Genomic DNA, 23,972 nt, shown 5'->3' on the forward strand with positions numbered 1-23,972 from the left:
GTGTCCAGGTGGGTTTCGATGTCTCCAGAGAAGAAGACTCCACAGCCTCTCTGGGCAGCCTGTTCCAGGGCTCCGGCACCTCTAAGTAAAGAGGTTTCTCCTCATGTTCAGATGAAACCTTTTGTGCTTCAGTCTGTGCCCATTGCCCCTCACTCTGTCGTTGGGCACCACTGAAAAGAGTCTGGTCCATCCTCTTGATATACACCTTGAGATATTTATAAACATTGATAAGATCCCCTCTCAGCTTCTCTTCTCCAGGCTGAACAGACCCAGCTCTCTCAGTCTCTCCTCATAAGAAAGGTGCTCCAGGCCCCTCATCATCTTCATAGTCCTCCACTGGACTCCCTCCAGTAATTCCTTGTCCTTCTTAAACTGGGGAGCTCAGAACTGGACCCAGTACTCCAGATGTGGCCCCACCAGGGCAGAGCAGAGGGAGAGGAGAACTTCCCTCGACCTGCTGGTCATACTTTTCTTAATGCACCCCAGATACCATTGGTCTTGTTGGCCACAAGGGCACATTGCTGGCTCATGGTCAACCTGTTGTCAACCAGGACTCCCAGCTCCCTCTCCACAATGCTGCTTTCCAGCTGGTCAACTTACTTCTCACCTGTACTGATGCATGGGAACATAAAGCTCAGATCCTGCACCCATTGTGCAATGCTGAGCCCACAGGGAACCCCAGAGACCAGAAGGAGAGGCATGGAGGTGATCTTTTACATTTGATAACAGACCCATTGCAGCAACTGATGCTCGGCGAGGAGCATCCCAGCCCAGCTCCGCAGCCACACAGTCCTATTCTGCAGCAGCAGCATCACTATCTGCACGTCTTCAAATCACAGGCTGGAAAGAAAACGGGCGAGGAAGTTTTATTCAACATTCTTTCAAAACCCTACAAAAAACAAAAGCTCTTTGTCTGTCAAAAGTAACACTTCTTTTAATATATACTAGTCCATCCCATAAATTAGCTTGTTATTCCTCTATTGTTTTGGCAGAGTAAAAGCTATTATCTGTCAGGTGAAAACTTGTAAATTTTTCAGAGATAACATAATGATGCACTTAATGGTAATCTACAGTCTACCCTTGACATGGAGTGCCACATTAATCACAACTTCTTTTACTCAGTATGCAGAAATCTGCAGGCAAAACAAGGAGGGTCAGGGAAGTATTCCCTGCTTTATTATTACAGCTGTGCCGAGCAGTTTTCCAAGAAAACGCATGGGACAAACCAGTCAGAGTTGGCCTGGGCTTTCCTCTCACCAAAGATGGACTTTCTGGACTTGACCATTCACTTTGCTCCATCATTAATTTATATATATAAAAGATGATGTCTATACTACATTATAGAATGCATTCTATATTTTATATAAGATATAATTATATAATGTATAATTATGTATAATGAAATATAAAATGCAATTTTAAAAATTTTTAATAATTTAGTCTTCTGCTGCTCAAGATGCCATTTGGTTTGTTGTATCAGCAAGTTGTCTGTCACAGCTCAATAGGAACAAAACCTCAGCACTGCATGACAGTAAAATAACTAAATAATGAACACAAGTGACAAAATATTATTTCACTCCTGGTGTGAAATAAGAACATACTGTGTGTACTTTTTTCTATTTTATCTTATGGATCTCCCGTGATCCTAAATAAATGTTTGAGTGTATTAAATGGGCAACAGAACAAATACTTCAAACACAGTTAATAGAAAATCTTACCACTGAAAATTTCAAAGTTCTTTATAAGAATTAAATCCCCCAGAGAAGTCTCACCATACTTATTTTAAGGATCAATAAACGTAAATTCAGGAAGTTACATGACTGCACATGAAGATACACTTTGTGAAAATAGAAAGATTTAAAACAACTGTCTGGTAATTCGCAATTCTCTGCTCTAACCATAGCTTACTTTTCTGGGTAACCAAACCGTTTCTGTGAAACAAAGTGGTAAAAAAAATGTAAATAACCAACATTTTGTAGAAAAGTTTGCATTTTTTTACCATGAATGTCATGGTTTGTTAGTGGCTGCTTAGCCCAAGAAAGTCTGTTACCATCTTCTAAAGCCCCCTCTCAAAATGCTGCTGCCAGGCAGCGGCATCTGCACTTCACGCTTTCAAAATAGATTTTCTACATTTCCTAGCTATTGGTGCCCGAATTTTCACTTTGGCACCAGAATAATTTATTTCTTTCTGTTCCTTTCATTCCCGACTTGTCATTATATTACATACAGCCTATGAGACTAAGTGACAGCAAGGATTTTTTTTTAATTTTTCTAAGAAACCTTTTGTATGTCAGGAGTATAATTTGCTCCGTGAAGAGCTTAATTTGTTTCCCAAATAAAATGGTAGTTAGTGTACGCAACCCTGTGAATGTGTAGTTAAAATTCTAAATAACAGATTTTCTCTGATGGGCAGAAGGAATTCCTGCTCCCTGGGAAAAGCAAACTTTCTGAGTACCACTGACAGGATCACGGCAATGTCTGCCAGCTTGACTTTACTAAGGGGTATTTGAGCTTTCATAGTTTGAGACTGGATTGGATCAAGACTCTTGAACACAGGACCTCCTGGTAGAGTCCTCCCAGGCACACTGAGACTAAGATAAGGATGGAGTTCTTTAAGGAACTGACTCGTGTAGGGCTGTGAAAGCACATGGAGGACGTGCAGATCTTCATGGGCAGAATTTCTCTCTCAGTATCTGAAGAAATCATGGTTCAGTTGAGCAGAATTACTTAATGCCATCTTTAAGCATGCAATGACCACGCAACCCTTTTTACGTAGGTGAGGGCACAGTAGTGTAAATGCAACAAGATAACAGCACAGAGCAATGTCTTCAAAGATAAATACTATTTGAAAAGTCAGGATTTTTTTTTGCTTTTATACAGACATATGTGAATACAAATAGTAGTACCCAAGATAAAAACTGTTAGCATATAAATGTCAATATAATGCTAAGGAATAAGTGCAAAAGCACGCAAGCAGCCCACAAAATCCATTAGCCAAATAAACTTTGGTTTGAGTTTTTCTTGACAACTTCTGTGCGGTTACCACACACACACACTGCCCAGGTACATGCTTCTAATTCTTTGCTTAATAAATACAGCAAAACCATCCAGTACACTTGTTATATGAATATTAAGGACGTCTTACGCTAAAAGAGCAAATTCATGATACAGAGAAATGAAAAATACAGAACACACTGATATACATCTTGTGAAGTTGTACATCATCTCCACAACTTCACAGCATTCTTCTGTGGTGTTAACTGTTGCAAAATATAAGGTCGTATTAAGATTTTTCTTTTTTTTAAAGGGAGGATTAAGCAGTTGTACTGTCAATGTTGTCCTCAGTGATACTACAGAAAGTCACTATTTGTAAATGGCACACAAATATATGTGAGACAAGCAACAGTTAATGAAATTTAAGGGGAAAGTTCCTTTTTGTGTAACCATCAGTTTTGTTGTGCCTTCCTTTGATGTAATCAAATGCAATACGATGGGTCACAACAAAATGAATTGTTATCTCTCCCCACTCTACAGGTTCTTTCACAACGTCAAAACTTTTCCTTACTTTTCATGACTTAATCAGAGAAACGTTATTTAAAAGAACATTAAGGAGCAAGTCCTGCTTTCATACTCTGCCCCTTCTATATCCTTGGCCTATGTCACCATTTCTGGGACAAGTTAGTTGAAGGCATTCTTTCAGCTGTGGCACGTAAAGCAGCAACAAACAGCCATGCTATTCCTTACTAATGAAATGCAGAAGTACAATTAATATGTCAAACCACCTCACAGGCAGCTAAGCTGTGCTGTAGTTTTTACAGACTATCCTGATACAAGAAGACAGGAGTAACTTAAGATATAAGCAGACATTAACTTTTAGCTGATTCTATTCAATGCCAGGAAAGCAGAAAAACCAATGTCCCAGCTGATGGACTCCCTTATGTGAACCAACAGAACTACAATGAATTTTTGTCAGCAGCAAAGAGTCTCCTTAATTGAGTTGTGTATCTAGAACAGCTTTGCTTCTGTTCTGTGTGGTGAAAGTAAGAACTTAGCAGAAAAAGCAATTAGTAGGATGCCTTGAAAATAAAAGTTAATGTACCTGTTCCACAGCATTTTAAAAATCATACTTTCTCCCAGTCTGTCCATTTATCACTCATACTAACATACAGTTTCTTACATTCAATATATCCAATATTATCATATAAATTATACCTCCTTCAACATCTGAATTTGACTCACTGTATTCAGATATATATAAACCACACATTTTTCAAATGAATGAAAACTTTGGTTTATTTTTTTTACTATTTTCTTGCAGATTCTCCCTGATGATATTCCTATCTGTTTAAAATGCTCTACAGTGATCACGAAGCTTTTCCCTGTCCTGGCACCCTCTTTATTTAACATACATTATCCAATTTTATTTGAAGTACATCTTAATTGCCCTAAGCCTCCAGTGCTTCCTGGCAGTTCCACTTGGATGGAAACAACATTCAAGGACCAGCATTTTTTTAATGTATTTGTATTTTGAACTGTAGTCTTTAGTGTAACAACGAATACAGTGCTGGATTCAATGATTACGACCTTAGGCATGTAGGCTCGAGTGTCATTTGCAGCAAGGTGAGGTGTGACTAAATTTATGTCTACTTTAAGGCCACTTTCCACTGACTTATAATATATTTGGTTCTGAGCCTTATATGTTGGAATCCTGTATCCAAACTCATCGGACCAGCCATATGAAGAGTCATTTTAAAATGTGAATCAGGTTTCTGCAGTGGTAGCTTTGCTTAATGTTATCAGGAGTACACTAAAACTCTTTCTGCAGAGTTTAATTACAGAAGAACTAAAATGGGATGACAATACCAAGTGAGAGACATGGAAATCTTAGTAGTATCTAACTTCAGCTTCTAAATGTAAGAAATTACTTTGCCGAAGATGTGGCTGGTCACAGCCAGAGTAAACAAAAAGGCAAAGGCCTAAGGAGGCCGCAGCACGGTCAATATCCTGCTGAACACTTCTGGATTCCACCCAGTGTCCAACTGGGTGTGTGATCTTGCTCCTGTTGAAACTAGTCACAAAATCTCCATCAATGTAGTAGGCCTTAATTCTGCCCCATGAATAAATTCGGGTGAAATGACTTACTTTTCAGTCACTAAAAACGGCAGTCAATTCAGATCTCGCCAAAGACACAATATTCCCTGCTCTAGGTCCCACGATTCTCTTATCTATTCTTGGACAGACAGATCAAGACCTTGGCTGCTGTTAAACACTTATCGTGGTAGTTACAGAACAACTTCTTGGATTGAGAAGTAAATGGAGACCTTTCACAATTCCCTTTGAAATCAATGTGCTTTCAATCACACCTTTCAAGAGATCGTCAGTATCTTCTGCAATACCTGACTTCCAATGCTGGAAACTTTTTAATGGCAACAGGAGAGGGACCATCTTGACCTCACCTTACAAGTGAGTCACAGCACAGGAAAAAATAATCTGTTGTTTCACATTACTTGAAATATTTTCCAGCAAGAAGTACTTCCAGATGAAGCCTAGAATTCTGCTAAACCTACAAAAGGCTAGAACCCAGAAGTGTTCTCTACAGACACTGCAAACCATTTCTTAGTAGGTCAGCTCTAGATACTGAACTATTTGCGAATTATTAAAAATATTAAAAATATTAAACACACAGACTGTTCATTACATTTACTAGTCTCACAGGGCTGAAATGCAAATTACTCTGTACTACAAATATTTAGGTAACTGAAGACTTGCCCAAAATGTTTGGAAAAAAAAAAAGAGCCTTTTTATGGGTTAAGGTAATAATGAGAAAACTGTTCTCCCAAAAATCTGTATCTTATTGTTGGCCTGGAAATAGTTTAATAGAGAAAATATTCATTGACAGAGCAGTATTTTACGTAGAGAATTAAGCCCCATCAAAGTGGGCAATATCATTCCATCTACAAGGAAAGTGCCAGAGAAGACGGCCAAAATTTGCAACGGTGTGATAATACCAGCAGGGATGGATTTGTTGCTATTATGATTAAAGCATATAAACAGAAGAAGATTAGGAGGGGTGAGAGGGAAAAGAGAGGAAGAATAGTTTATTGGTTGGAAGAAGGGCAGGGAGAAGCTTATGTTGGAATGCCGTGTCACAGTTACACACCATAAAGCTTTCAGTTGCTCCCATTACATGAATGTCAGAAAGCAGCTGCCACTTTCCAGGAGAAATTCTTTCCATTTTCATTTTGGAAGTACATGGTGGGATTTTTTTTTTTTTTCAGTGTAGCACTCCCATGAGATCACTGCATTGCATCTGCAGGTACCCTTATGGTACACAGACTGGTAAATGTGCTCCTTGTAGATGTGATCTGAGACACTACCTATGATGAACCAGAGAATCATAGAATCGTTTTGGTTGGAAAAGATCCTCAGGATCACTGAGTCCAACCATTAACACTGGCACTAAACCGTGTCCCTAAGAACCTCATCTACGTGTCTTTTAAACCACTCCAGGGATGGTGACTCCACCACTTCCCTGGGCAGCCTGTTCCAATGCCTGACAACCCTTTCCAGGAAGAAATTTTTCCTCATATCCAATCTAAACCTCCCCTGGTGCAACTTGAGGCCATTTCCTCTCATCCTATCACTTGCTGCTTGGAAGAAGAGACCAACCCCCTCCATGCTACAACCTCCTTTCAGGTAGTTGTAGACAGCGATAAGGTCTCCCCTCAGCCTCCTTTTCTCCAGGCTGAACAGCCCCAGTTCCCTCAGCTGCTCCTCATCAGACTTGTGCTCCAGACCCCTCACCAGCTTCGTTGCCCTTCTCTGAACTCTCTCCAGCACCTCAATGTCTTTACTATCCTGAGGGGCCCAAAACTGAACAGAGGATTCAAGTTGGGGCCTCACCAGTGCAGGACCTGGCACTTGGCCTTGTTGAACCTCAGACAATTGGCCTTGGCCCAAGAGTGACCAGTGACATGCCCTTAAACTGGAGAGACGGCTCAGCAAGAAAAGTAGTATTAAGAACTGAACTTTCTGTTGTCTTGAACCAACTCCTTTCACAGTCATCAATGCGCAGCCATACCTAGCACACAACAGCTCATGCTGTTTGAAGAAAAGTGGCTGAAGAAACTGAATGAGAAACCACTCCTGCAATTACAATCTCATTTTGCTGAGGAAGAGGGAAGGTCGTGATTTTCCATCAGAGCCCTGAGATCCTTGGACCTGTATTTTTAAGTGCTCCATGTAAGACATTTTGAAGGGCACTCAGTCAACCCAAGTCCACAGCCTTGCTTGGCTAGAAGGCTTAGTAGATAGATAAGAAAAGCTGAACTGACAGATGATGTCAGGAGTTCTGTCCACTCACATTTCAGCCATTTTAAGCGGCTTATTTAATGACATAGTCCGAAGAAGAAGAGTAGAACAAGTCTGACTCATGATATCAGTGAGGAACAGAAGGATGAGTGAGCCAGGAACGATACACTGGGAAGAAATGGAACTCACAGCTAAACTTTGTATTTTTGTGAAAGGAAGAAAAGACAGAAGTAATATTTGAGGTTCAAGATAGAACTTATACCCCAAAATCTTGTCAGAAGATGAGAAAGAGAGAGGAGAGAGTGAGGAATTCTCTCAGTCAGCTCATTTTTCCATACTTATATTTCCCAGAACTATAAGCAATTTAAATAATAGGGGAAAATGCAAAATTCCTTGCTTCGCAATAGTACAGATCGCTCCTAGCCTTAATTATTATGACAAATGGAATATAAGTAGGAATCTGCTAAAGGAGCAAAATTATCATATCTAATTTATCACACCAATAAAACTGGTCATCAGGTAGAAATGCTTTTAGTGCGACTGGGAACAGGAATTTGGAGAATATCTTTCTATTGCAAATGCCAGATAAAAAGTCTGAACCCTTCCAGATGCCACTAAATGTCATAATTCAAATTATATTTATTGAGATTTGGGGTTTGTACCTTTCATTTCAGTAAAATTGACTTACAGTAGTCACACTGCTGCTTTAAAATAAAGGAGCAGAAATTTAATGTTTTCGAGAACAATTAGGACACAGTGAATTCTACTCCTTATACAAAATTATGCTTCATTTTGGAATTTGAAATGGAGTGGAATGTTCTTACAATTTTCCAGTGACTAGAGATGTTGTAACAAAGTTATTAGAAGCATATTTCCGTTAACATTAATTGAAATTTCTTACAGGACTCCAAAGGTAACAAGTTTATTAAATACATTTGTGGTTCCTGGACTTCCATTTAAATGTATACTTAACACTGAATTCCACATGAAAGACCAAACTCCAAAGATTTTGTTTTTAATTTCACAGTTAAATAGACTTGCATCCAAACAACAGAAATCAAGCATTTCAAATATTTATATGTTGAAATAAAAGGAAAAGGAAGCGGACTTCTATTACATTTAATTTTGAAGATAACATCATAAGAGTGTAGAGGGTGATTCTTAGGAAGAAATCTAGGGCTCAATTTGGTTCTTAAAACACAGGTGTACAGTCACTCAACACATCTTCAAGCTTCTGCTACATTGTGGCACTGGCAAAAATTCCCCTAAAATAATCACTAATAAAAAAAAAATACTAAAAAGACAGGGAAAAGAAAAATCTCTATTCTCTACTATTTATCTGAACTTTAGAAACACCCTAAATGCAGTGAATGTGTGATTTAAGATCAAGATCTTATAACTGTTCTGTATAAACTTTGTGTATTTTTCCAATTCCTCCCACTCTTCAAATGGGATGTACCGTTTGCAGTATAAGGCAGAGGGACACATTTTTCCACTCCAGCTTCTAAAGCGAGCATCCCTAGACTCCACTGTAAACCACGGAGAATGAACAAATTAACAATATGCCAGACTAGGGAATATTTTTTAGTTAAAGCACGGTCCATTCTAAGTAATCCCTTCTAACCAGGAGATCCAAGCCAAGTCTTCCCCACTGCTAGATGATCACACATGATGAGAGGCAAGGGCTGATCACCTTCTCTGTTAAGGGTTCAGGATTGCCAGTGAAATCACATTTTAACATAGAGCTTCTAGGAACAGATATTGGGTACTAGAGCCATGCTCAAAATTTAACTACATGCTTGCAAAGTCTGTGTTCAAAAATTCCACTTTGTCCCTTCATGTGCTCCTTTCATGAACAATTCTTTAATTCTCTGCTTTCCCCTTTTTTCTACTCGATTTTGAATTAGCATGAAAACTGTTGATTTCTAGCCGTATTGTCTTCTGTAAAAACATATTAATTGCAGTAGAAAAAACCAAACCAAACCAAAACAAATTTAAGCTCTGTGTGACATATCAAGACCCGCCTGGACACCTTCCTGTGTAACCTCATCTGGGTGTTCCTGCTCTGGCAGGGGGATTGGAGTGGATGATCTTTTGAGTTCCCTTCCAATCCCTGACATTCTGTGATTCTGTGATATCTTGATACTGAATTTTGATTGTTTAGTCCAGTTTTCTAAATAGCGGATCTCTGATTTTCAAGTACTGCGCATACACATCTGCAGCCAGAATTTCAGAAGATCCCACCCTTCAGCATAAAACGTTCTTTGGGAAATCCAGCTTTCAAAAGGGTGTTGAGCTCTTTTGAAAACATGAGCTATAAATCCTAATTGTTTTTGAAATTCACTCCTTGTTATATGCTTACAATTCCCTCATTTTTATGGAATCATTTCACTTTGTTATGATGATATGAATCCAAATTTTTAGAGATTCAAAATAACAAGATTTTATGAACAAATCTGTAAAAATCCACAGTACTTAATAAATCCTGTTATTCTGCCATTTACCATTCTAGTCATCTTTTTCTTTTTAGTCCTTAATTTCTTCTTCATTCTCATGTTTTACTTTGGATTCTTGATGAATGATCACAGAGTCCGTTTTTCAGTTTATTTTTCTCCCTTTTCTGTTTGTACATTTGGCTACTTTAATGTCTTTTAACTTCCTAGAAAAAACAATTTTTATAGGCTTATTTGAATTCTGACTACATACATCTGAAATCAGATGTTTCATTAGCAGCAGAATAAACACACACAATGTTATTAAAAAATTCAATCAAAATTATTATACTTATGTTTTCCTATTTGCAATCATCACAGACTGAAATCTTGATTTTTCATATTGTTTCCATATTCAATTGAGCAGTAAAATAAATACATCAAAGAAGGTGACAAGTTGAACTGAACATTATGAACAAAATATGATTTTCCTCAGAAAGTCTTGGGAATTCATTTTTTCCTCAGGTCTTATCACAAGGTTACGAGCTACACGAGCTAATCTTGATGCAATGGCACTATCGACTCTGAATCCTCACTCTTAAAAACGTGATCCATGTGAAAACCTGAAACATGTATTCATATGTTAGGTAATTACATTCTGATGGATATACTGCTGCTGATTTTGTCAAGCCTGTCTTTTAATTGCAACAGACACAAATTTTAATTAAATTTGCACTTGTGCTTTTAATTATCACTCTACTATTTACCAATCTCATCTGATCTTATCATAGAACCACAGTATCATTTTGGTTGGTAGAGACCCTCAGGATCATCGAGTCCAACCATGATCTTGAACATTTCTGGACTGTAAATTTTGCTGACTCTGAAAAGTACTGAACTATATGTAATCCAGTATTTCCCATAAAGTTCTAGGCCTGAGCAGGTGACATCTACCTACTTCACCCACTTCAAAAACACACAAGCTATGCTATGTATACACATGGCCGCACTGTTCTGAAATGAGTTATTTGTTTTCAAAATACATATAAAGCAGTATTAAGAATGAATTATAGATATATTTCAAAAGACTTCACTAGAAGGCAAAACAGAGCTCTAATACTTACTGTACCTTACCTTTCTGGTATCTGTATTTCTGTTTATAGGAGAGATATTTAGGAATCAAATGATAAGATAAACTGTCAGTCTTTGGCATATACTTGGTAGATACAAAAAAAGCAGATTTAAACATGAATTCTGTTTAATCTAACATATAGTCCTTTTTTATCTGCTCTTAAGCTTGTCACATTGCAATCTTTAAGCTTTTTCTTTTCTAAACTGATTTTCTATACTGACATTTTTCGGTCTGACACCCAGCTCAATGAGGCAAACCCACAACTCAGCCACCCCTTCTCAAGTGTTGACAGTATGATGAACCACAGCTTCCATGTGGCTGAGACGAGCTGAGCCATGGTGTACTAACACAATATAATAGAAACATGGCACAAAATACCAGAGAGCAGAATAAAACAAAGCAGTTGAAGTCAAAGTTAATTTCAAAAAGGTTTCTTTGGACCAGATAATTAGGCATGAGCTTTGGCCCAGTAGGCTGAACAAGCACCATAAGCCTAACCCAACGCTTCCATTCATGTGTTCTCGATGTACTCTAGGTTTTGGTTGACAAATTTAAGATCTCAATCACAAAGAAGATCTTGAAAAGGGGCATAGTTCAACAGGTAATCCTTCCCAACAGGAAAATTTGAAAATTTTGCATGTTCCTGACCTTAAAGCTTTGTTGCCAAAAAATCCAGAATTTTATCATTATATGCTGATAACTTGACACTCACCTTTCATTGTTTCTTGCTTGCTACTTTTACAGCTACAAGGAAGAACAAGTCTGGTTCGCAGACAGGGCAGATACATAAAGTAGAGCCCTCTGGAAATCTCTTTTCCTTTTAATATCTCTCCCTTCTTTTGTGTGGGGAGGATAACTTCAAAGCATAAATCTTATTATCTCATTTTAGAGGGGATTGGACTGTTAACTATCAGGCAGTTGTATACTGTTGACCACAAGATATTTGGTTAATATAACAGTCAGAAGATGGCATAATGTGTAACAGATGACACAATGTATGATTAAAAACTAATTTCTCTGCTTAAGAAAGCAGAGAACAGAAAACCAGACAGACACAAAGCCACAATGGCCAGGTATCTTCATACCACGACTGAAGGCTCTTCTCAAGTTGTTAATCACATTTCAGTTCCTGATAGGCTTAGTTATTGGCTGATAATTGATAGTTCATGCCACTTCGGCTTACTTAATTTGCCCTCAGGCGTTTTTACAAATGAAGATGTACCACCTTCAACAGTTTATCGCTCATGACCGTTTAACTTTACTAAAATTTTTTTGTACCTTTGAGATATTTCCCATTCTTTTGTCCCCTAAATTACAAGGTGGGTTGTCTGTGAAGGGAAGAGTAACGTCAGTCAGCCCTATGCAGCACATGGCAACCTGGACAGTGCCTGCTCCTTTTTACAAAGGTGGTATCCAGTGAAGGTTATACAAAAAATCCCATCTGCCTGTTGGTTGCTGCCTTTTCTTACAGTTTACATTTTTAGTGCTTTATTTTGGTGGCGACATGCAGAATGTAATATGACTGGGACCGTTAGGACTAGAGAGTCTCTCATCAAGCCAGAGAAAATAATGGTTGCTAATGGTCTCTTGGGTGAGCTGACACTCTCAACCCCATTCCAGAGCTATCAGCCTTATACCAATGATGTTCTAGACTTTTGTTGAACTTTTAAATTCAGGCCAGTGGCCTTTCATGAGTGTCTCAGTCAAAAGTCAGTACCCCTCGAATAAATCTTTGTTTGCCATGAACTCACCCACTATTGCTCTTCGCTTTGCAGACTCCCACCCGAAAGAGAGACTTTATATTTGTCTTCACCTTTCACATGATGGTTGTTTCCATTTTTTCCTCTTTTAAAAAAAAATCTCCCCATAAATCTTTGTAGAAAATTCCTTGATGCTTCAAAAATACTGTATCTTATTTATTTTATTTGGTCAGGTTTAATAAATCATCTGCATTACGTCTTGCTTTGTCCAAATAGGAGAGCTGCACAATGTTTGCACATGCACCAAGTTCACATTGCTTACTTTTACTGGCTGTTCCACTATACTTACTGATATTGCCTGAGGTGTCACTGAGAGAATGTCCCTGTCAGAACTTTGTCATCTGTTGCAAGGTGGATTATGCAGCCTCTGCAATGTGTATATCACCAGCTCTGCCCTGGTGAGACCACATCTGGAATATTGTGTCCAGTTCTGGGCCCCTCAGTTCCAGAAGGACAGGGAACTGCTGGAGAGAGTCCAGCGCAGGGCAACAAAGATGATGAAGGGAGTGGAGCATCTCCCTTATGAGGAAAGGCTGAGGGAGCTGGGGCTCTTTAGCTTGGAGGAGACTGAGGGGTGACCTTATTAATGTTTACAAATATGTAAAGGGTGAGTGTCACGAGGATGGAGCCAGGGTCTTCTCAGTGACAACCAATGGTAAGACAAGAGGCAATGGATACAAACTGGAACACAAGATGTTCCACTTAAATTTGAGAAGAAACTTCTTCACAGTGAGGGTAACAGACACTGGAACAGGTTGCCCAGGGAGGTTATGGAGTCTCCTACTCTGGAGACATTCAAAACCCACCTGGACACCTTCCTGTGTAACCTCATCTGGGTGTTCCTGCTCCAGCAGGGGGATTGGACTGGATGATCTTTTGAGGTCCCTTCCAGTCCCTTACATTCTGTGATTTTGTGAACTAAATCAAATTTTAGTATAACTGCTGGGTCAGAACACCTGTGCTTCTTCGTATATGGTCTCAATGGCTTCCTTTCTATCAAGATCTGATAGAACTGTCAAAAATGCATGTTTATTATAGAAATGGTCCAGTTCAGTGACCACCTTAAGTTTGCCATCTGTAAAGTTAAATTAACACACGTCTCACTGAAGGCAAAACTGTGTTATATTCCTTCTTTTTTTACTCCCTCGACACTGAAAGGCGGATGAAGGTAGGTGTGTTTCAGCCCAGCGTTGTTTGCTTATTTTTTTAATATGCAGCTCATTTACCTGGAATGGACAGACTGAGGGAGAAGAAAAATACATCAGTCTTAGTTTAGTTTTATATTATGGTGTAGAAGTGTGCAGCTCTCTTCACAAGACACACATTTCTTTGAAATGTGTACCAATTCCCTTCTGAGGTCTGTTAAATATAGCCATCTATTTTTTTCCTGCATAATAATTTTGCAAATGTTGTCATTTGGTTTGTGTTACGGTAAGTCTTTTACTTATTTTTTATGTTGGTTTTTGTTTTTGTGTTTTTTTTCCACTTTATTATTTAAGCTTGCAAGTAACATGAAATTCATACAAAAATAGCATTTCTCTATTCGGTTTCTCCAGATCATGATCCTTACTGCTACACATAACCACATTTCCATATTCCACTCATCACTGCAATCCATTAAGGAATCAAGAGCAAATGGTTCTCAGCAAGGACAGATCAACACAAGGCTGGACAAACCAAGGACATTCATTCAAGTTTCTACTGTGCTGTTGGTTACACCACATCCTGGCACACAGGTATAAAGCATAATGCTCTACATGAGAGAAGACATCTTCTCTCTTCAGAAATCTTTTAGCGATTTTTCTATTTTATGCAGTCTCGCTGTACTCTTCAAAAGATCTGAGACCACCTTACTTTTTTAAGAGAGCATGTAAGGTGGTAAAAAATATATTTGTATATTTAAAACGTTATAATCATCCGTTGAGGTCATCAGAAGTGAATTTACTCAGACAACAACTATATAAACTGACTTCGTTAAAAGTACTATGACACAATTTAGGTAATCAACATTTGAATTAGATGCCGTTACGTTAAAAAAAGCTTTCAAAAAAAGGGACAAAAAATTATATTCTTGTTTATCTCAGGTACTTTTATAATTTCATTTTCTTTCTATTTTCAAACACACTACAGCTTCTAAGGAGTCAGAATCTGCTAAATTAGTGTCCTTTCAGGAGATATTTTCTGTAATGATGACACCACCACTGTTGGATCACATACATACCTTCTAATCTCAGCAAAACAGGAACGGAACAAATGTCATTGCCTTCACACAGCCTTTCCCTCATCCATTCATGCTGCTGAAAAGATTCCCCTATTATCGCAAAGGTCAGACATGCTTAGCAGTTCCTGTACCATTAAAAAATCTCCCTCTTTTAATCTTGTAGTCCCTGTGGATTTCCAGTGAGTTTATACTAAAGAATTTTGTTTTCTTATAGAAATGCCCATGTACAAGATCATGGTGACTTCACTCTTTCCTGACATTATGAAAGCGTTTCCCAAATTCATAATCAGACTTTCAACATAAATGAAAACAAATTATTCACGTAAAGGGTCACTGCATTGAATTCTGTATCACAATAAATCACTTAGCAGAGTAATTATAGGATGGAGTAATGCTGGGCACAACTCTAAATGGGGAGAAGAGTGGCTGGAGAGCAGTCCTGCAGAAAGGGAGCTGGGGATGCTGGTCAACAGCTGCTCAACAGGAGCCAGCAGTGTGTGTCCTGGTAGCCAAGAGGGCAAAATCCATCCTGGGATGCATCAGAGTGTTGTTGTGGCCTTACCTGGAGTGCCATGTGCAGTTCTGGGCCCCACCATTTAAGAAGGAGGTGAAGGTCCTTGATTATGTCCAGAGGAAGGCAATAAGCTGGTAACAGGGCTGGACGGTTTGTCTCATTAGGAGCAGCTGAGGATTTTGGGTTTGCCTAGTCTGGAGAAAAGGAGGCTGAGAAGCGACCTCATTGCTCTCTACAGCTTCCAGAGGAGGCGACATGGACAGGACGTGTGGGAATGGTTCAAAGCTGCACCAGAGGAGGTTTAGACTGGACATTAGGAAGCATTTCCTCACAGAGAGAATTGTCAGACATTCAAACAAGCTTCCTAGAGAGGTGGTTGATGCCCTAAGCCTGTTGGTGTTTAAGAAACATTTGGGCAAAGACTTTAATAACATGTTTAAAGTTCTGGTCAGTCCTGAACTGGTCAGGCAGTTGGACTAGGTGATCATTGTAGGTCCCATCCAACTGAAATATTCTATTTTCTATTCTATTCTATTCTATTCTATTCTATTCTATTCTATTCTATTCTATTCTATTCTATTCTATTCCATTCCATTCCATTCCATTCCATTCCATTCCATTCCACTCCATTCCACTCCACTCCACTCCACTCCACTCCACTCCACTCCACTCCATTCCACTCCACTCCACTCCACTCCACTCCATTCCACTCCACTCCACTCCATTCCATTCCATTCCATTCCATTCCATTCCATTCCATTCCATTCCATCCTCTTCCATTCCATTCTGTTCCATTCTGACACGTTTCTCCCTCTTATGGCCTAACCCTGCTTGCACTAAAGTTAGGGGGAACTTTCCCAGTATTTCATAAGAGTGTTAACCAGAGACCAAAGAAGCAACTTTATTTGAGGCAGAAAGGCAGCAGTGAGACAACCTAATATTTCTTCAAGTGAGATTTCAAACCATTACAAAACAATTTACACACTCCTTCCTCCCTCTCCATACTTAATTATTCTCATCACACAAAAAGATGGGAAACCAACTGATTTAGAAGGTAGGATCTCTTTGCTATGATGGCTGATTATGCATTTGCTAACACTGGCAAAATAAAATTATCTCCTTGTCTGGTTTAGCTCTTGGGAGAACCGATAGATCTAAAAAAAGATAAAGAAGAAAAGACACCTACCTGAACCTTCTGTCTTTAGGAAACCTGTATTTCACAAAATTATCTGTGCCAGTAAACTTAGGAAAAGCTTTGATAATTTACAGAACTGATGTTGACCAAGAGACTTGGTAACTTAAAGACTAAGTAAAGAACATCTAAATGTGAAAATATTCCAGAATAACTTCTTGTGTGAATGCTCTTGTCCAGAATGAATCTAGAATACATTCAAAACCATTTCCTTAATATATTTTGAAAATAGATTAAGCTATATCAGAAGAAGACATCTGGTTTAGAATCAGGCTTTAACATGACTTATTCAGGAATAGCTAATTTGCTTTACACTTCACAATGTCTTACTGCAAAACAGTATTTATGGATAGATGTTCACACATTAAGACACATTTCTTTCATTTCTTCTGCAAGTAAATACTGATTTCTTGCATTTTATGTTGCATACAAAGACACACTGCACTGCAAACTATATATTGCCATTTTTTACTGTTTTAGTAAAGCTTCTTTTAAAACTAACTGCTTTCATAGATAACAGTAATTTCTGAAAATAAGCAAACCCTGGCCAAGAGATGGCAAAGAAAAGAGAATTTCTGAAATTTCAAAACCCAATCAATGTCTATGGCAGAAAGGTCATGTGCAGAGATATCTTTTCCCACTAAGCTGTGCTGCAAAGTGCTGCAGGCCATTGAGAAGAAGTAGATTTCTAGACAACAGAACAAGAAATAGTTAAAAGTGTCAAGACATCTGTCATTCTCTTGTGTACCTGTGGGCCATCAATATTTCCAAGCAAGCTGTTCACAACAGATGGAGCACGGCCTTTTGGTTCAAATATGAAACCACACAATGCGGGCTACATGTGTCACGCTAAAGGTGTGTGTGTGATTTAGAGGAGCACCACAGGAAATAAAAGACTCCTTTACTAACAACGCAACAACAGAAACTTTGGAATGACAGAAGACTATTACCAGCTAAATTTCAAAATGAATGATAAAATATATTTCTGTCTTTTTCTAACATCAGAAGTAACAACAATAATGCTTTATAGATTAAATCTCTTGCGCTTTTTAACTAAATAATTTGAAAAAAATAAAAAATAAGAAAGAAATGAAGCTACCACGCACATATAGGAGCATCATCTAAAATAACTATATTTTAAAAGCTCCAACAAAATGCTTCCCATTCAGGTCGCTCAATCCCCATTAATGATGATGATGATTATGATGATAATAATAATAATAATAATAATGAGATAAACATTTTTATACGGATTAGAAACTGTCTAAATAGTCAGAAAACCAAGATCATAGATACATAGCCAATTGCAGTAGTTCAAGACATTAACAAAAAATGCCTAATACCTCCTGTTAGGCATGTTTAATTTATTTATAAAAGGGAATGAATAACACCAACATTTTATAAACCATAAAATAATTTAGAATAGTCATCGATAAATAAACATTTGGTTAACTCAAGAAAGGTTGTTTAGTGGATGCTTCCTGACAGGTCAAAGTCAGTAGCAGCTTATGAAGAATAAGACACATTGCAGAAACCTTCTAAGCTACATACATTACCAGATCCTGAACAAGCTGTAGCTCCTCAAGTGAAAGACCTGAATGCAATTCATTTATGGACAAAAGAAAAAACATGAAAATATGGTTATGCTACTGTATAAGTTTGTGGAATTGTTAAATGTGAACTGATATTTTGTTATGCTCATCAGATTTCTTGAAAGAAAGTACAGACCAAAATATTCCTGTTTGGAAGAGAACACAGTGAAGGGAAGATAAGGCAGATGCACATGGTCATGTGCATGGAAATTATGTGACAAGGTTTCAAGGTATGAACTGGTTTTATGCACAACTATTCGAACTTATGATTTGTTAGCTATTATTTATGAAATCGACCAAGTTCTAGCAATACCCAATATTTTCTGGCATCACTGAGACATAGTAGCAATGCATGGTTTTGAATTATATATTACAGAGATTTTATTTGCTTAAACTGATACATACTCAGGGGTTTTGAATTCTTCCTCCTCAATGAGTTTCATGGGAAGACCAATGTTTACATTGTATGATAGTTTTGCTCATTAATAAGTGTTAATTTATTACCACAAAAGTCCTGGCATTTCAAAAGCATAGTTGCAAATTAAAGACTAATGCTGTAACAGATTGAATTTCATTAGCAAGGAAATGTGTCAATCTTTGGATAAAATTAATGATCAAAAGGAGTGTTTTAGGAAACACTCAGTAGTGTTGCCAGCAAAGCACAAGGAAATCCTCCAAGTAAGGATTCGTATTTAGAAGAGAATGCCTGGAGGATGTAGCATATTTATGACTTAGGCTCAAGCTCCAACAACTGAGAAAATAATTTTATCACTCAGCTTCATTTTTCAGCTCTGCTGGCTGAGCAAAGAGCAAAAAAGATTATGAGGTTAATACTGAGTATCAACTGCGCATTATTGTATTTTTCCATCTCTACAGAGTAAGGCTGATTAACATTTTTCCTTCTCAGTGACAAAACTTTTTAGCAGTCTGACACACTCTGGATGCTCCACTTCCCACAAAGGGGTGAATCTTGTTATGATATTCCCACCATGACAATTCAGAAGTGTTCATGGTTACAGACCGGCCAGGAACTACTGCCTGGTCCTGTCACTGAAGAGGATGGCATGGGATGGTCTGTGTCCACATGGCTGAATTTCCCCCTGCCTCAAAACAGGGTGTCTGTACCCAAACTAACTACTGGGAATGGTCTTGGGCCTCTACCAAGCCCAGAACCATGCCAGGGTCTTCTGGGAGTCAGTGGTTCCTTTGGGCCAAAGACTAAGACTAAAAACTGCACAGTTGGCCTAGTACTCAAACCCATGTTGCAGCCCCACAAACATGGATGTAACCTGTGTGGCCCTTCTCTACTAATCAGATTTAGTGAAAGGCATCAACCTAAGACTAAGTTTGTGTTAAGGGTTCTCCTGAAGAAACCATTAACAGAAACTTCCCTGAGAGTCAACAGGAAAATAGGGATGGGGTCCTGGGGTAAACCGGTAATTCCTGTTTCATTTCTCTTTAAATGGAATAAGAAAGCATTATTTCACAGGGGTTTAAGAAAAAAAAATACAGTAGCCTGTTAACCTGCAGAGTACGAGGGCCCAATAAATTAACAACATGCAAAACTGACAGCTGAAGAGCAACCAAGAAGAAGAGATAGAGAGATGACTTTCTACTTTTCACACATGCCAGCTCAAGTTCATTAGGTTCCCTCATCATCATACAAGAGAGGGACAGTCTAGTCTACTATATATTTCATTAGATTATGAAAGGGCTTTAAATTGGGTAACAAAAATTAAACCTGCTAGACATAACCTTCAAATATATAAGTTTACTGAATTATTTGAACAATAAATACATTAACCTCTACCTCAGAATAATAAACTTTAAGCAATCAAAGGCTCTTAAAGCAGAGAATTTAAGACCAAAACCAAAACTCATGTAATAAAAAAAATCACATAAGAACTACACAAAAATAAAATCAAATGATCTAGCTACTAAAATACACATATGTGCTCAAAATCTTGTGGGAATCAAATATTCCAGTAAAAACAAAGGGAGAGATGGAAACACAAGTTTCTTATTATCACACTTCATATGTTATAAAACCTAGCAGTTAACTTATTTTTGGCAAAAGGACAAAGGTTGCACAACACTCTGGCTTACACAAATATTTTCTATTGTTAAATGCATCTTAAATGTAGCTTGTCATATATTTCCTTCAGGCACACAGTGCACCATGCAGTCTAAGGGTGTCCCAAAGACACCTACATTTCAAAACACTGATGAATAGCAAGCTGCCAGCATCCAGTGAGCCAGGTGTAAAAAAATTACTCAACAATTCATAGTTTAATTGAAACCAGATAAAATAATTTGTGTAAAAAATTGTACAGATGTTGAACAAAGAAAAGTTGATTTTTTTTGACAAATTATTGCATATGATATTTTCTAGCATACTCCCTCTTGAAAAGATAAAACAGTAATAAAAGTGCTCTCAGAAAAATGCCTTTGTTTATAATCACAAAGTGAAATACGCATGTGAAAATATACCAGGTTAACCTCATGTTTCATGGTTTTAGTTGCTGTTTCCTTTAAAGGAAAAAAAAATGTGCAGTGGAAATGGTTATGAAGAAGCAGAACCTACTCAGGCATATATTAAACACAGCCTTTATGCTAACACTGCACTTCCTTCCACTAAGACTTTATGATATAAAGGAAGAGGCAAGGATTTAGCAAAAGCGAATGTTTAAGAATAAAAATTTGGAATTTTTCATTTATCACCACTAGCGGAGTGAGTTATTACTGAGCACTGTTTGCCATTTCCAGAGTTGCAAGGACACGGTCCTGCCTCAGCCTCCCTATCGCTGACACACACAAACATGCAGTAACATCTCTCACTCTCATCAGCTCACACGAACCAAGACTAAGCTGCAGAAGCAATGATATATGCATAGGTATTAAACTTTAGAAGCAACGTCCTTCACAACATACTCTTATTTTCTGTACATTTCCCCATGTATGGTCAGCAAGCTGCTTGCCCTAAGAAGCTGCTATTAAAATCACAACCAGTCTCAAGTTTGGGTGTAGTAACATAATGTAATTGCCAAACACCTAGTGATCTGTTTATAAACTATTTAAAGATGAGAAGAGAACAAGAAAGTCCTAAATATATTTATCACCATTCATAATTATTTATAAGGGAATTTAAACATCCAAATTCAGAGTCAGAACTTTATTTTACATCAAACTACTTTGGTACATGTGATGAGGATTACTCATTAAAGTTTTTATTGAATTTTAACTGACGGTTTGTGTATAGCAGCATAGAGCTTCCACAGGAAAGACATGACATTACCCATAGGCCAAGTATATGTACTGCTTTGGTAAAAATATAACTCCCATTCTATATGGTTAAAGTACCTGAAGTTCTGATGCTCGCTTCATCATCTCCAGTGTGATGTAGCAACCAATAGAATGAGCAATCAGTACCAGCTTTATATCTTTTGATACGTTCTTTTTGAGGAAGTTCAGCTTATGCTCTACTTGTCCGCTAAGTCCAAAAACATCCTCCAGCTCTTTGATATCTGTGTCTGAAATACAAAAGAAAAAAAGTCCTTTGTTTTAATGATAGAAATTTAAAGTCTCTCTTTTTTTTTTTCACTTCTTTTGAAAATTTTGAAACAAATAAACTTATTAATTAAAAAAAAACCCACAACACCAAGCTTAAAAATTAATTTTAACTTAACACCACTAGTAAATATAGAATGATGAATCAGATGTACAGGATGTGAAGCCTTACATGCAGCTGGAAAACAGGGAAGGATATGAAAACACATGGAGATTCATGGTCAATCATTTAGCACTGTGATCCTCTTCATTCAGAACAAGATCAAACTCAAGGCATTGGATCAGCTTAAATCAATCCAACTTTACATCCTAAGTTCAGGACCTACAATAGCAATATTGCCCAGGAACAGAGTCCCTTCACTCAAGACAGACTGTCATATATGTTATCATGCACTAAGAACCTTCAGATATCTAAAATCTCCTGTCTCAAAATAAAGATGCACAAAAAGTCCCATGGAATGAGGAAAAATAGAAAATGCATCTGTGTCAACAAGGAGCACTAGCACTTAGATAAACTACCCCTATTTATAGGTTCTTATCATTGTCAATCCAGCTACAAAAAGGAAGATCAAGTCAGAGCTTCGTGGTTCTAAGTCAGTGGGTAATTTCACTCCTGTTTTGCCAGGGACCTCCCAAAGGAGCTTGGGCAATCACTTACGATGAGGACTTTGCTACACATCTCCTGGCCAGTCAACATGACAAGGATGATCTGGTGCCTGCAAGGACCTACAGCAATTTGGGCATCTTTAGCTCTTACTCATGATGTGGGTGACCTGGCTCTCAAGTTCCCCCATCTAAGGGGGTTCACAGCTCTTTCATCTGCTGGAAAAGTGCTCTATCCACTACACTAAAAGCTATAACAAGGATATGCCACTGCAGTTTAAGCTGGACAACTTGATGGAAAAGACTTTAAGAAGAAATACTGAAAAAAAGAACGGAAGAGGCAGACAGGATGAAGGAACGTATTCCTATAGCTTATTTGAAAGAGATGCACTAGTAATAATATCACTTAATCTCTTAAATCCATGCTGTTATCTCAGGGCTCAATTTCATACTCCAGTTTAAACCTCTGGTCTTTTACACTCCTTACATGTTGACTTGTAATGAAGCTTGAGACTGAAAGCTACAAGTCCTGGCAGCAGGGTTCAGACAAACGATGGGGACCAGCTCATTACTGAGCTGTGTTCCCACAGACAGTATACAGATTCCTGCCAAAGGCCACACACCTCTAACAACTCCGGAGTAGCTACCAGAGGTAGTACACACACAGCCCTAACCAGCCCACCAACTATTAGGTGTTTAACTTCCTACTTGGTTTCTTCCGCATCAGTTCCCTGTGTGAGAAATAGATGCCGAAGAAAGTATCTACCAGGCAGAGATACCATAAAGACACACACATCAAAATGACTGAAATGCATTGAAAAACTACTGTAAGAGAAAGTCAGATAGCACCGCACATCGATCTCAGATACAGCTGGTTTTGTGCCTGCTTGGAGAAAGGGTTAACTAGGGAGTTAACCGCCTATAACTGCGAACACTGTTTGTCAAATTATGACGGCCGATTGGTCTTTTAATCCACGTGTAGCAAATCTGATGGCAATTGGTCAGCAATCTCAAATGCTAAAAATTGCTAATGCCACAGCAGTGAAGTTATCAGGGGTTTGACAGCGATGGTATTAAATGGTAGCCTAAGTGGGCTGGCGCGGTGTTGCCTTTTTGATTGTCTGTAGGAAACGTGTGTTCTGTATGTGTTCTGATGGCGTTTTTCTGAGCTCAAACTGTTACCGCTGAGGTCACAACAAAGAAGTTCTTCAGTTAAACTAATATTTCTACTAAAACTACTAATGATCATATCCCAGCATAATTTATAGCAGTTTATCCTAAATGAAAAACACACTCAATAAATAAAACACACTCAAGGAATGCAAAATTCTATGAGAATTAATATTTTGCTTTTAGGTTTTCTACAACTAACGGAAAACAAAAAGCTTGTTCTGTTTTCCGAAACCCTAAATAAAAACCTAAGGGAAAACATTGTTTTTAAACTTAGTTTCTATTTTTAGTGAAAGCTGTCTTTCCTGCTTTTTATTTATTTACACAGCAGCTTAACTTCATGCAGGAGTGGGCTGTCTAAATCACAAGTTTAATTAAGAGTATATATATCACACATACAACACTGAATACTAGAAATACGACAGCCCACTGGATACAGCAACAAATGAAAGAGGATGTTATGTTGAGTATTTACCAT

The 23,972-nt window shown here is 38.0% G+C and overlaps 1 protein-coding gene across 3 annotated transcripts in view; it reads right to left on the bottom strand.

The window, feature by feature from the left end:
* The window catches only part of LDAH (lipid droplet associated hydrolase), a 123,461-nt gene that overhangs the window by 45,590 nt on the left and 53,899 nt on the right, over positions 1 to 23,972 (bottom strand). For all 3 annotated transcript variants that reach the window (XM_065834473.2, XM_071807099.1, XM_071807098.1), the window contains one exon: positions 21,515 to 21,684. In XM_065834473.2, coding sequence (XP_065690545.2) covers positions 21,515 to 21,684 — 170 coding nt within the window. The remainder of the gene's footprint in view (positions 1 to 21,514; positions 21,685 to 23,972) is intronic.

This window comes from Patagioenas fasciata, chromosome 3 (assembly GCF_037038585.1).
Source record: "Patagioenas fasciata isolate bPatFas1 chromosome 3, bPatFas1.hap1, whole genome shotgun sequence".
In the NCBI taxonomy this organism is placed as follows: Eukaryota; Metazoa; Chordata; class Aves; order Columbiformes; family Columbidae; genus Patagioenas; species Patagioenas fasciata.